This window comes from Mustelus asterias, chromosome 14 (assembly GCF_964213995.1).
Source record: "Mustelus asterias chromosome 14, sMusAst1.hap1.1, whole genome shotgun sequence".
NCBI classification, from domain to species: Eukaryota; Metazoa; Chordata; class Chondrichthyes; order Carcharhiniformes; family Triakidae; genus Mustelus; species Mustelus asterias.
Window position 1 is genome coordinate 105,876,193 of NC_135814.1, and position 15,196 is coordinate 105,891,388.

At 48.1% G+C, this 15,196-nt stretch overlaps 1 protein-coding gene across 1 annotated transcript; it reads left to right on the forward strand.

The window, feature by feature from the left end:
• Positions 1 to 11,808: 11,808 nt before the first annotated feature.
• On the forward strand, positions 11,809 to 14,419 carry LOC144503943 (ADP-ribosylation factor-like protein 4C). Its single transcript, XM_078229106.1, has one exon. It carries the CDS (start codon positions 12,855 to 12,857, stop codon positions 13,431 to 13,433), a length of 579 nt encoding a protein of 192 aa, XP_078085232.1. The 5' UTR covers positions 11,809 to 12,854; the 3' UTR covers positions 13,434 to 14,419.
• Positions 14,420 to 15,196: the final 777 nt, after the last annotated feature.

Genomic DNA, 15,196 nt, shown 5'->3' on the forward strand with positions numbered 1-15,196 from the left:
CCATGGTCAATCCACCTAACCTACACATCTTTGGACATTAAGGGGCAATTTAGCATGGCCAATCGACCTAACCTACACATCTTTGGACACTAAGGGGCAATTTAGCATGGCCAATCCACCTAACCTGCACATCTTTGGACACTAAGGGAAAATTTAGCATGGCCAATCCCCCTAACCTACACATCTTTGGACACTAAGGGGCAATTTAGCATGGCCAATCCACCTAACCTGCACATCGTTGGACACTAAGGGGCAATTTAGCATGGCCAATCCCCCTAACCTGCACATCTTTGGACACTAAGGGAAAATTTAGCATGGCCAATCCCCCTAACCTGCGCATCTTTGGACACTAAGGGGCAATTTAGCATGGTCAATCAAGCTATCCTGCACATCTTTGGAGTGTGGGAGGAAACCGGAGCACCCGGAGGAAACCCAGGCAGACACGGGGAATTTGCATGTGGTCCCTGGCACTGCGTGGCAGAGTGCTAATCACCCTGCCACAATGGCACCACATCTAGTACCACAACTCGACTTGGGAGCTGTCCCCCCGCCCCACCGACCTGCCCCTAAGAGTGGAAAGCAATAACAAAGCAGCACTGACAGTGACTGCCCGGGAAACAGCTCAGGGTGAAGCATCAGCAGACGATGTGCCAAGAAGCTGCCTTCGCATGGAGCACTCATGGAGCGGAATAACCGATTACCACAACCATCAAAGTGCCATACATCTGCCAGTGTTAAAGCAATAGGAACACATTTAACTGGAGCTGAATCTCCCTCTATTTCAGAATGTTTGATTTAGCATTGAGAGGATAATGAGAACTGTCTCCTCTGTGACCAGGTGTTAGTGGGAGGAAACAGCCTGGATAACATCTCATTTTTTACAGAGAGTGTTTTGATGATGGATCGGAGGCTGCTCTGTGCTCAGAGAATGAGCAGCTACAGACTGAACAGTGAACCTTAGCGACACCGGGCCGGTAATTCTGATTTTTAAACCATGACGTTCTCCGTACATCCGAGGATTTGGGGAGGATTGTAAAATTCAATAAGGGATAATCATGGAATTGAAAAAGAGGAAAGAGGCTAATGTTGCGAAGTTGAGTTGGTAAAGATGTAATGAGTGTAAAAATGCTCGAGGGGAAATAACATTGCGTGTTCCCAAGAAAAGCTGGTGTTTTGTTTCAGTGCTTGGAAGTTTAAAATGCAAAATACCTGTACACACAGAATCCAAGCTGAAATATTTGTAACGGGGTTGCCTTGGTAACTGGCTTCAGCCATTTGAATGTTTTTGAATTTTACCCAATCAATTTAAAGCAGGCACTCAGCTACCAAGAACCTATAAGATTTGAATTTGATGATGTTGAAAAAATCAGACCAATCCTATTGCAGGAAAATTGATAAGTCATCGCAGGTATAAATGAGAGTGCAAGAGGGAAGAACAGGAGATAGAAACTGCCGCCTCTCAAGCCTTGAGAGGGAGAGAGAAAATGCCAGTTGCCAAGAGCTAAGTGTTCTCAGCTCTCAATCCTACCAGCTTTATATATGTCTTAAGAGTACACTCTGGTTTCTCTTGATCCTATAAATATTTTAGTGTCACAAGTAGGCTTGCAATGAAGAATGCACCATCTAACCAGCGAAAGGTACCAAATCAGGAAGAACTTACAGACAGAGAAATCAACCGAGAAATTCCAGAAGCTTCCGAAAAACATAAAACCTGGTTGTATATTTTTTGAGAGTGATTAAATTCTAGTTTTTTTTTGTTAATGAATGAGTATTGTATTTATTTGAACAGCACTGCAGTAGAATCTTATTTCATTCGGTTTGTTTCTTGGTTGGTTAAAGTTCCCAGTTATTTGTATTCATTTGAACAGCACTGCAGTAGAATCTTATTTTATTCGGTATGTTACTTGTTTAGTTTAAGTTCCCAGTTAGTTAAATAAATAAATTGTTAAGTGTTCATTTTAAAGTGAGTGTAGGGTATTTATTAGTTACCCACTAAACGTTACTAAACGTTACTTCCCACACACTTTTAACAGATTACGAGGCGAGGGATTCCTCTTTGGAGGATTCGGCGCAGCTTCTCAAAAGGGGGACAACCTCCGCATCGTAACACTAAGCCAGTAAACTAGCTGGAGATATGAAAAGAACCAGTTGTAAAAGATTCTATAGGTAGGTAAAAAGAAAGAGCTTAGTGAGAAGAATTTAAGAGACAGAAGAAATTATTAAGTGGAACGAGAAAATGGCGGAGACATTAAATGAACATTCTTGTCTTCATGGTCGAGAATAAAATCATTCTGTGAGTAATGGGACAGACAAAGGTTTAGTGTGGGAATCAGGATCTTAAAGAAGTTAATAAAGGAATATAATTGGAGAAATTGATGGAACGAATAGTCAATGAACCACCAGAGACTGATGACCACCTCCCAGCATTTAAAACAGAGGCTGGGAACCCACCAGCTCTGGTTCTAGAATGGTCTCTGTGGATTAGAAGGTCGTAAACATCACAACTGCCATACCAACAACAACTTGTATTGATATGGTGCCTTCAACACACTGAAATATCCCACAGCATTTCAGAGAAACATTCTCAAACAAAGTTGGACAGATTGCAAGCAATTGCCTAAGAGTTCAGACAATGAGGGATATTTCTTAAAGGAGTGAGGCCATGGAAGAATCTGAAAACAAGAGACACTGGAGTGATGGGTGACTGGGACATGGTGTAAGTAAGGACACAAAAAAAGGGAAGGACAGAGAAAACAGGGAATGACAGGTCAGTTATCTCAGTCCCAGGACATCGCGGCAAGAGTTCCTCAATGACTGTAAGAGGCTGTCTGAGGACAGGAGTTAACCCTGCGCACAGCTTCATCAATGACCTTCCCTCTGATCCTAAGGTCAGAAGTGGGGATGTTCACTGGTGTTTATGCAACATTCAGCCCTATTCGCGACTCCTCAGATACTGAAGCAATCCATGTCCAATTGCAGCAAGACCCGGACAATATCCAGCTCAGGCTGACAAGTGTCAGCGAACATTCACACCACACAAGTGCCAGGAAATGACCATCTTCAACAAGAGGGGATCTAACTATCGCCTCTTTGCATTCAATGGCATTCCCATTGCTGAATCCCCCCACTATCAACATCCTGCGGGGTGGGGGGGGAGGGGGGGGGGTGCGGGGGGTAGCATTGACCAGAAACTGAACTGGACACAGCTTTATACATACTGTGGCCACAAGAGCAGGTCACACACTGGGAATTCTGTGGCGAGTAACTCACCTCCTGACTCCCAAAGCCTGTCCACCATCTACAAGGCACAAGTCAGGAGTGTGATGGAATACTCCCCACTTGCCTGGATTGGTGCAGCTCCAACAACACTCAAGAAGCTCAACACCATCCAGGACAAAGCAGCCCCGCTTGATTGGCACCACATCCACAAACATTCACTCCCTCCCCCACCGATGCTCAGTTGCAGCAGTGTGTACTATCTACAAGATGCACTGCAGCAACTCACCAAGGCTCCCTAGACAGCACCTTTTTGTGATCTCTACAACCGAGGAAGACAAAGGCTTCAGACACATGGGAACATCACCAGCTTTCATGCAAATTCGACACAAATCTTTTATGGGAGAATTCTGCCCATAAACTATTATGGTTTTTTCAGGTGTCTAGTGGGGTGTATCTAGCTGGGGAGGAGGATTCCATTACATTCACAACCACGGGAGATTAAAGTCCAGCCAGCTGCATTTCCATATCTTCCTTTCAAGTGGCCCTGCTTGAAGTGGGCTTCGGGTATGAGATTCCATACTCTCCCAGTACAATCCATATAGCAATTTACCAGAAAGTGGTCACTGTACAACACCAACCACCCTCCATCTGCGTCTTTTGTATTTCTTTAAGAAACGCAGGTATTCTCGGAGCAGTTCAGTAAGTTTGTGATGAGGTTATAGGCTGCTCTCACTCCCATGTTGTGCTTTTCATGACTAACATCAGGCTTGATGTGGAGTCTCTGTGCACTGTTGGAGAACAGATTTTCACTCCATCTGACGAAGGGGCAGCTCTCCGAAAGCTTATGGTATTTGCTACCAAATAAACCTGTTGGACTTTAACCTGGTGTTGTGAGACTTCTTACTGAACATCAGGCTGACAGCCTGGTCTCCAGCCTGATGTTTGGGATCTGCTGCACTCCCACATTGTGCCACCGATTCTACACACCACGGGCCCTATTTTGCCATTTTGATTCTAAGTGCTGGGCAGACTTGAAGCTGGGAGTGTTTCAGATCCGACTTTTAGACCCGTTCTCAAACGCACTCTGCCTGAAAAAATATCAGCGATTCCAAATCGCGGGGCTTATCGTGCCCGAAATCCTGCAGCTCCGATCAGAGCCTCCACCTGCGCATGCGCAGTAAAGAAAAATAGAAAAACGCTCCCCTGCCACTTCCCACCCAGGCCGGATAATGCCTCCCCCTGGCCCCCACAATCATTGCCCCACCCCCACAACATTACTGACCCCTTTATCCACCCACGCCCTCCCCTGCGACCCAGACCGATTGCAGCCCCCGCCCCACTATCCCCCCACCAATCGCACGCAGAGTGGCAGCGGACCCCCCCATTCCTCCCCCACCGATCACATGCAGAGTGGCAACGGATCCCCCCCTCCCCCTCCACCAGAGAGCCATTTGACCCACCTCACCCCCCCCCCCCCCCCCGGCCGCCCCCCGACCACCATCGATCTGAGTCAGAGAGCCGCCAGAAGTTATGAACATACCTCCTCAGAAGCTGGAGCGCCCAAATCAGACCTTTGTGGACCATGTCTGCTTGGTGCCGAATCTGGATGGGCGAACGCGATGGGAAAGGGGGAGGTGCCAGTAAATGTGGGCATGCAGCCCATTAAGTCAATTTAAATACATGCAAATACATTTAAATTGACGTTGCGCCTGTTTCGGAGCGGTCCCGACAGTGGCCATTTTTGGCCCTTGGTAAAGGGGGAACTGGTGCGGAGGCGGGTGCAAATTGCATTACTTGCCTCATGCCCGACTTTACCAAGTTTTCGTGCCCGAAAACGGGCGCAACTTGATGGCAAAATCGGGCCCCATTGTCTCAGAGTTTACATTCCCTGGGTAGGGACAGGTTGTGTTGAAACCTCCCAAGGTTCCCATACTGTGTGAGAATTTCCTGGGAAGTTTGAATTTCCTGGGAAGTTACCCTGCACTGGGAACCACCCGATATTCCGATTTAAAACAGAGATTTGGGATGGCTCTGTCTCTCTTAGCAGGATAGTTACCCGGGAAAGGTTAGGATTAAAACCACTTCCAACTCCTGGGTAACTATTCGACTGACCTTCACCAATTCCTGAACCCCAACTCCCTTCTCCCAACTCCCGACTGCTCTCCCCACACCCTACACTACCTCCCCCCATCTTCGACTACCTTTCGGACACCCCAACTACACCCACACCCCCAATTACCCTCCGACTAGCTCCCCAAACCCACATCTGCCCCCTGCTAACCCAACTAACCCTCCCCACCTCCCCCACCCCCATCCACCTTCTACTCAGACCATCATCGCTACAGCTTGGGACCCTCTGGCCCATTGGCTTTATCCCTTTCACCTTCATTATGTTGAAGGTTAGGCTGACTTGCCAAGTGCATCATGGGGGAAGGCTGAAGGATTGTGGGAAGAATGAGCCATGGACCTCATCCAGCCACGATGGATTGTCTAAATGAAGCAGGTAAGCGGGGAGTTGTGACGCACCTGTGCAGACACCCCCCATATAGCTGGAGAATGAGGAAAGTTACCCATCCCAAAGATGGGAAGTTGTGCCGGGAAATAGAAACTGTGAAAGGAGGGAATGGGGAGCTGAGATAGTTATAGTGTAGCTCCGTGCTGCCACGCATCATCAGCTGTGCAAGCTCCAACCTGTACGTCTCACACAGCCTGAGAGCAGGGTTATATAGAGTTGACACCTGGAAAAACAGAACAATATGTCTCGTTGAACACCAGCAAATTTACACTTTTGTTATTCATTCATGGGACATGGGCATCGCTGGCTGGCCAGCATTTATTGCCCATCCCTAGTTGCCCAAGGGCAGTTGAGAGTCAACCCATGCTGGAGTCACATGTAGGCCAGACCAGGTAAGGTCGGCAGATTTCCTCCCCTAAAGGACACTAGTGAACCAGATGGGTTTTTCCGACAATCCACAATGGTTTCATGGTCATCAGTAGATTCTTAATTCCAAGTATTTATTATTGAATTCAAATTCTGCCACCCGCCATGGCGAGATTCAAACCCAGTTCCCCAGAACCTTAGTTGAGTTTCTGGATTAATACTCTAGCGATGATACCGCTAGGCCATTGCCTCCCCTCAGCTGAGCTACAGTTTAATTGAGACAGAGGCCTTTTGTGTTTACATAGCATGATCGTGGGGAGGGGAACTAACATTACCACAGTTTTTTATTCCATCTAAGAGCTACCCACTGGAAAACTTGGAGTGACTTCACGTGGCCGCTTTTAGATCCTGTTTCTGGAGCTTAACATCTCTCACCTTCACTTCTGATGTGTTTCCTGTCTGTGTGGTGTTTGCACATTCTCTCCATGTCTGCTTGGGTTTTCTCCGGGTGCTCCGGCTTCCTCCCACATTCTGAAAGATGTGCTGGTTAGGTGCATTGACCTGAACAGGCGCCAGAGTGTGGCGACTAGGGGATTTTCACAGTAACTTCACTGCAGTGTTAAGGTTAGCCTTAGTTGTGACTAATAAATAAACTTTACTTTTGGCGGTTTACGGCACAGAGACCGTGTTTCTTGAGATCAGTGTGCGAGGCGCAGCAGAGGACCCACATTGATTTTAACAGGCTGGCAAAGCTTTGGGCTCCTCTCTGGTTGCGGGGCAGATGGGGGAGGACTATTCGCTGCACCGCCAGCAATCTAAAAAAAGACCTATAACTTCAATCGTCTGTGTAAAAATAATCAGCACTGAGACCTTTCGACAAACACCACTTTACTCTGACTGAGGGGAAACGACAAGATGAGAATTTGTTCATCCAATTGATTCATTCCCTGAAAGGGTGTTCACGGTGACCAGTTGTGTTTATTGACCCTATATCCCTGTGAATTTGTTTAGTAACGGCCCAGTGTGTGGAAGCCCTCATGGAGACGTGCTAACTTTATTACTTGCACAGATGTCACTGTGGTGAAGACCACATGGAACCCTCCCTCCAGCCTGTCCTCCACCCCCATAACAATGAAGCCCTCAGGAATCTTTTCATCGAGACAATGTCCTGGTCAAGCTTCACTGAGCAACAGAACATTCGCAGGAGGATTTGGGGTTGGGGGGGGGTGGGGGAGGAATAGGAGAAGCTGTCGCTGATTAATGTAATGTTGATTTTCTTCCCAGTTCGAATGCATCACTGATCCATGAGTAACTGCGGATTTAGTGAAGCTTTTTATCAGATTAGTTTTTTAATAATATAAATTTATATTTTTGTCTCAGGTGCAAGGGTGCTGGATTAAGGATCTGCAGAGGCGTGGATTCGAATCCCACCGTTGCCAGAACGGATTTGAGTTTGGGGCGGCACGGTGGCACAGTCGTTAGCACTGCTGCCTCACAGCGCCAGGGACCCAGATTTGATTCCCGGCTTGGGTCACTGTCTGTGCGGAGTCTGCACGTTCTCCCCGTGTCTGCGTGGGTTTCCTCCGGGTGCTCCGGTTTCCTCCCACAGTCTGAAAGACGTGCTGGTTAGAGTGGATTGGCCGTGCTAAATTCTCCCTCAGTGTATCTGAACAGGTGCCGGAGTGTGGCGACTAGGGAATTTTCACAGTAACTCCATTGCAGTGTTAATGTAAACCTACTTGTACCACGGAAAAATAAACTTTAAACTTAAATCAACTGAACCCTTCTTAAAGTTTCAGTTGAAAGATGCACCTTGCTAATTGCATGATTTAAACTAGGATCATGTTGCAAGTAAGATTCCGACCATTTCACAGTGGGATGAAGATGTTTGTTTACATAATCCTCTCCACACAACTAGCATTCCATGTCCTTAATAGCATTCCCGGAATTGTCCCCCTCATCCCTTCCTGCATTATTATTATTATATTATTCTAATATTTGTCCAGAGTTGGACAATCAGTAACGGATAAGTGATTAACGTAACTTCCTTTCTTTTGTGCTGTGTCCTCATTTAAGAAGCCCAGAATCCAATATGTTTTAAAAATGCATTTAACTCTCCATGCTAAGCTGAGGAAAAGGCCAGGCCATGACGTTCTGAGTAATTTGGTTCATTCAGTTCACTCTTCGATTCTATGTTTGTGGTAAGTGTCACAAAGGCGAGGCAGGCAGGTTTAACTGCATTATGTAATCTGAAGTGAAGGCATATTGAGTTTGTTTTCACGATACGTAACAAAGCAATTTGTGTTTGTACATGTGTTATGCCCAGAATAATTATTATCTGAGTGAGTTAAGCCTGGATTATGGTGGAAAAGAGCCAACGGTTTATCTGTGGACAGTAAATAGTCAATATGTCGCAACAGAGCAGGAGGAATTCCAAGGAGTGAGATATTTATTAGAATCATCGAATCCCTACAGTGCAGAAGGAGGCCATTCATCCCATTGAGTCTGCACTGACTCTCTGACAGATTATCTTACCCAGGCCCTATCCCCATAACCCCACATATTTACCCTGCTAATCCCCCTAACCTACACATCTTTGGACACTAAGGGGCAATTTAGAACGGCCAATCCACCTAACCTACACATCTTTGGACATTAAGGGGCAATTAGCATGACCAATCCCCCTAACCTACACATCTTTAGACACTAAGGGACAATTTAACATGGCCAATCCCCGTAACCTGCACATCACTGGACGCTAAGGGATAATTTAGCATGGCCAATCCATCTAACCTGCACATCTTTGGACACTAAGGGACAATTTAGCATGGCCAATCCCCCTAACCTACACATCTTTGGACACTAAGGGGCAATTTAACATGGCCAATCCACCTAACCTGCACATCTTTGGACACTAAGAGACAATTTAGCATGGCCAATCCCCCCTAACGTGCACATCTTTGGACACTAAGAGACAATTTAGCATGGCCAATCCCCCTAACGTGCACATCTTTGGACACTAAGAGACAATTTAGCATGGCCAATCCCCCTAACCTACACATCTTTGGACACTAAGAGACAATTTAGCATGGCCAATCCCCCTAACCTACACATCTTTGGACACTAAGGGGCAATTTAACATGGCCAATCCACCTAACCTGCACATCTTTGGACACTAAGAGACAATTTAGTATGGCCAATCCCCCCTAACGTGCACATCTTTGGACACTAAGAGACAATTTAGCATGGCCAATCCCCCTAACGTGCACATCTTTGGACACTAAGAGACAATTTAGCATGGCCAATCCCCCTAACCTACACATCTTTGGACACTAAGAGACAATTTAGCATGGCCAATCCCCCGAACGTGCACATCTTTGGACACTAAGGGGCAATTTAGCATGCTAATCCCCTTAATCTACACATCTTCGGACTGTGGGATGAAACCAGAGCACCTGGAGGAAACCCATGCAGACACGGGGAGAATGTGTGGACTCCACACGCCACCCAAGGCCGGAATCTCAGGGTCTGTGTCTTCAGGAAGCTCAATGGCCAAATTCACCCGACATCAGTTTTTATCAGGACTTTCGCTCCATTCCTCTCTCACCACCTGTGCTGCTAAATATTTCCAGCATTTTCTGCTTCTACTCTGGTGCGGGAAGAGGTGGTCAGAGAAGTGGATTCGCTGACTGTGCTGTGGGGAAAGAACAGGCTGGCTGGTTAGCCTCTTTCCGCTATAGGCTCAAAGGGCCGAATGGACTCCTTCTGGACTAAGAACAGAAAGAAAGCTGGAGAAACTCAGCATCAGGATTGAAGAAAGATAGAAATGTGGTGGTGGGTGGGTGGGGGTGGGGGTGACTGCCTCCGCCCACTGACACTCCCAACTATATCCCTACCTTACCTCCCACTACACTACCAATCTGCCTAATGCGTCCCGGCTACACTCTCCACCCACTGACCACCCTCTCCCGACTGCCCCTTTGCCTCCCTGGCTACCCCCAACCCATCCTAACCCCACCTTCCATACACACAACCCACACTACCCCCTCACCCCTCCATACCTGCACCCACCCTCCCCCCAACCCACCCTACCCCCGACCATCCATACACACAACCCACTCTACCTCCCCCACCCCTCCATACCCCCCACCCTCCATACCCCCACCCTCCATACCCCACTCACCCTCTATACCTACCCGCACCCACCCTACCCCCCCACCTGCTTCATCCCATCCTGTGCTACCCATTGACCTCACATACCTACCTCTGCCTTGGTGGCTGCACCTTGAAACTTCCCTGCTTTACGGCAGCTAATGCTGTGAAAGCAAGGGAACAGTACTGCCCGGAAGAGTGCCAGGAACCGGAATGCTGCACATTTCATAGCAGGCCCGGGTCAGAAGGTCGGCTGAGAAATGTGCAGCTCCAGAATAAGTGTATGAAATAAGCATGGAATAGTGTTCGGACAGTGACACCACCCAACAGCTCAAACCTTCTGCACTGTATCACTGATAATAACAGGACTGGAGGCTGAAAGACACAATACGAAAGATCTGGAGGAAGGGGTGCGACCTTAAAGTTTTAAAGCTTATTTATTAGTGTCACAAGTAGGCTTACATTCACACTGCAATGAAGCTACTGTGAAAATCCCCTAGTTGCCACACTCCTGCGTCTGTTCGAGTACATTGAGGGAGAATTTAGCACCTAACCAGCAAGTCTCTCGGACTGTGGGAGGAAACCGGAGCACCCGGAGGAAACCCACGCAGACACGGGGAGAACGTGCCGACTCCACACAGACAGCGACCCGAGCCAGGAATCGAACCCGGGTCCCTGGTGCTGTGAGGCAGCAGTGCTAACCACTGTGCCTTGACCTTATTGGCTATAATTAGTTTTGGAGGTGTTTCAGAAGAATAGTGTTTGTTAGAATGGAGATGTCAGGGGTGGGGGGTGGGGGTGATGTGGGGAACGAGACAGGAAGGCGTTGAGAGGAGAGAGGGTCCACGATGCAAACACAATGAACTTTGCTGACACAGGCAATAAAAAGTCACCTTTCATCTCCTTGGAGGAATGTTTCTGAAAGCTTTTACATACCAGCAATTCCTTTGAAGCTGGCTTTCCATGCAAGGTACCTCCCGAGTACAGCAAGAACAGGACTAATCGCTGGGAGTGAATAACCTGTTAATCAGCTCTGCGAGTTTACTGAGGGAGGAATGTGGATCCGGAGGAAGATCCCACTTAGCAAATAGTGCCATGGGACAGTGACAATTCTCAGCAAAAGCATTCAGGTTAAATGTCAGGCAAGGACAGTGGACCCCTCACAGCACCGTCCCCTGGGTCACTGTCCCTGTTCACACTGGCATCTCTCACAGGGGTCAGCAAACAAACAGAAGAGGTTTAGCAAATAATGTATATTTTTTCGATCTGCAGGAATGGCTGTGGGTTTGTGAGTGTCTGGCGGGTTATGAGCAGATTGCTGAGTGTCAGTCGGAGGGGGTCAGGCTGCAGTTTGAGCCGCAGGGGACTGGCTGATAAATGAGAATGTGCAGACAGGGCACTGGGGGGGGTGCCAGCTCCCGCAATCCTGCATTGCAATCACCGGGGTGGTGCTCATGTCGAGAGGCTGGATCCTGTGGCAGCGGAAGTTACAGAGTGACCTGATAGAGAGGGAGGGAGGGAGGGAGGATGTTACTGCGGCTTTCTGTGTCATTACTGTCTATGCACAGAGAGAGAGACAGAGACAGAGAGAGAGGATTCCTGTCTGCGCAGTGAGAGACACACAGGGAAAGATTACTGTGTGTAAAGTGGGAGAGAGAGAGACAGAAAGGGAGATAAGATGACTGAGCAGTAAGAGAGAGAGGGCTACTGTCTGTGCACAGAGTGACGGAGAGAGAGAGAGAGAATTACTGTCTGTAACACAAGATCTCTGCATTAGCTGCAGCCAGGCAACCCCAGAGCGAGAGAGAGACAGAGAGAGAGAGACAGGGAGAGAGAGAGAGACAGATAGAGAGAGATAGAGAGCGAGAGAGAGACAGAGAGAGAGAGAGAGGAGAGACAGAGAGATAGAGAGAGAGAGACAGAGAGAGAGAGAGAATTACTGTCTGTAACACAAGATCTCTGCATTAGCTGCAGCCAGGCAACCCCAGAGAGAGAGAGAGACAGAGAGAGAGAGAGACAGAGAGAGATAGAGAGAGAGAGAGACAGAGAGAGATAGAGAGAGAGACAGAGAGAGAGAGAGAGGAGAGACAGGGAGAGATAGAGAGAGACAGAGAGAGAGACAGACAGAGAGACAGAGAGAGAAAGACAGACAGAGAAAGAGACAGAAAGACAGAGAGAGAAAGAGACAGAAAGACAGACAGAGAGTGAGAGACAGAGAAAGAGAGAGACGAAGAGAGACGCAGAGAGAGAGACAGAAAGACAGAGAAAGAGACACAGAGTCAGAAAGAGAAAGAGAGAGAGACAGAGAGAGAGAGAGAGAGAGATAGAAAGTCAGACAGAGGGTTGCTGTTTGCACATTGACACAGAGAGACAGAGAGAGAAAGACAGAGACAGAGAGAGAGAGTCAGACAGAGGGTTGCTGTCTGCACAGTGACACAGGGAGAATCTTTTTCTGCAGTGTCTGCATTAACCCCGGAGCCAAGTGGAGAAGTTTATGGAGCAGCTTTGAGGATGTGAGAGATCCGAGGAGGGATTTGAGTGGATTGAACAGACTGGACAGTGTCTCGAAGCTCCCCGCTGAGTCTCCCCGCTGCCTCTGAGAATGGGGAACAGTTTCTCCAATGTGTCTGCTTTCCAGTCTCTGCACATTGTGATGCTGGGGCTGGATTCTGCCGGTAAGACCACCGTGCTGTACAGGCTCAAATTCAATGAGTTTGTCAACACTGTGCCAACCATCGGATTCAATACGGAGAAGATCCGACTGGGAAATGGCAGCACCAAGGGCATCAGCTGCCACTTCTGGGATGTGGGGGGCCAGGAGAAGCTGCGGCCCCTCTGGAAGTCCTACAGCCGTTGCACGGATGGCATCATCTACGTGGTGGACTCGGTGGATGCCGAGAGGCTGGAGGAAGCCAAGACCGAACTTCACAAGATCACCAGGATCTCGGAGAACCAGGGCACCCCTTTGCTGGTCATCGCCAACAAGCAGGACCTGCCCAAGTCACTGCCAGTGGCCGACATCGAGAAGCAGCTGGCACTGCATGAACTGTGCCCGTCCACTGCCTGGCACGTCCAACCCGCCTGTGCCATCATCGGCGAAGGGCTGCCCGAGGGCATGGACAAACTCTACGAGATGATCCTGAAGAGGAGGAAGGTCCTGAGGCAGAAGAAGAAGCGATGACTTTGATGCCAATGTGGTGACCCTGACGTTGTGTGTGTTTTTTTGCGGTACGGTACTGTCCACATATAGAAATATATATATATTTATTGAAGCTAAATGACAATGAAGCCATCAGCAGACAGATTGCCATTGCGGTGACTCTTACTGTGTGCCAGGCAAAGACAGAGCCAGTTTTAAACCAGCTTTTTAACTGTAGCACCTCTGGGCACTGGCTGCACCATCCTCTGGGCACTGGCTGCACCATCCTCTGGGCACTGGCTGCACCATCCTCTGGGCACTGGCTGCACCATCCTCTGGGCACTGGCTGCACCATCCTCTGGGCACTGGCTGCACCATCCTCTGGGCACTGGCTGCAGCATCAGGGAACTGGACATTGGGCCTTTCTCTTTGTGTTTGTGTCGCCTTCCCCTCTGGCAGTGGAGGGCAGCTGGTTACGGCCGCACTGCCACACACCAGGAGGGTGAAGGGTGGCAGTTTTGCTGAGGCCTGTTCGAAACACTTTGACATGTCTTTGTGCTCTGAAATGGGCTCCAAACCAGTGTTCTCAGCGGATTGCTTTAACCCCTTTGGTGGTAGGCACAAGGAGAGAAGTGAAATTCTGCCCGACTCGAGGGTTTGGTTGCAAGGACCTATTGTAAAGTTCCACAGGTGATGCTCCAGGCAGTGGGAGAGTTGGCAGACAGGCCAGAGATATGCTCTTGTACAGAAGCTGCAGACTGACCCCTGACCCCTGACCCAGGGCCTTTTGCATCTTGGCTTTGGTCATAACCAGTTATTAAACTGAACTCGGTAAGGCTGGTCCTCACCTTTGACTATCTATGTACAGAACTCTATTTACCTGCACTTGGTAACTCAAAAATAATGTCTTTTATCAATTTACCATTGACAGTAAGGATGAATGGTTGTCTTGGGATAATAAAAAATACCCTTGTGATAAAAGAATCATGTGGTGTTTTCTGTCCTTGGTGGAGGTTAGTACGGCTCCTGTTATTTTTAAATTGACTGACCTGCCCCAGTTCCCTTTCCTCGCTTTGCCCTTGTTAAATATCATTTTACCCCCATCGCAATGGGAAGCAAATAACTTGCACCCCAGTGTGTGAGGATTTTAGGGATAAAAGTGCACAATTTAGATTGTTTTACAGCCATGCCATTGAGGAAACTCACCAAGAGGTATTCTGGAGCTGGACTATTCCGAGGAAATAATAAATCACCCTTTCATTTCCCTCAGTAGCTGCAACAACATTTGCAAATATAGGACCTAGAGCAAGGCACATTTTATTTTAGAATTGTCCTGAGGCGTTCCAATATACGAGACGGAATGAATGCTTTTCAAATAATCTAATTCTGATGCAAGGAATATGCTTTTGAGAAAGGATTTGCAAGTGGCAATTCCCCAGAAAACCTCATTTGTTTTTGTAGGAGGAAAACCCACAAATCCTTGATCCAGAAGTTGGGGGGAGTGGAGGGGGTTTCATGCAGGTCACATCATTGCTGGGAGGGCTGGAAGGAAAGTAGAGCTGGCAAGATCATAGCCGCCTGGGACACAGGGAGAGAGAAACCCATCTCATCTTCTGATTTATGTACTGCTGCTGCGTTCGAAATCTCCTGAGAAAATCGCCACGCAGAGGGCAAATCACCCTTGGATTTTATTTTAATGATTCTGTTCTTGGATCAATTGCAAATCGTTCATTATTCCTGTGCTACAAGCGGGCCCTGGCAAACAATAGCAAAAAAAACCACGGGGTGAGGATTCGCACTTGATG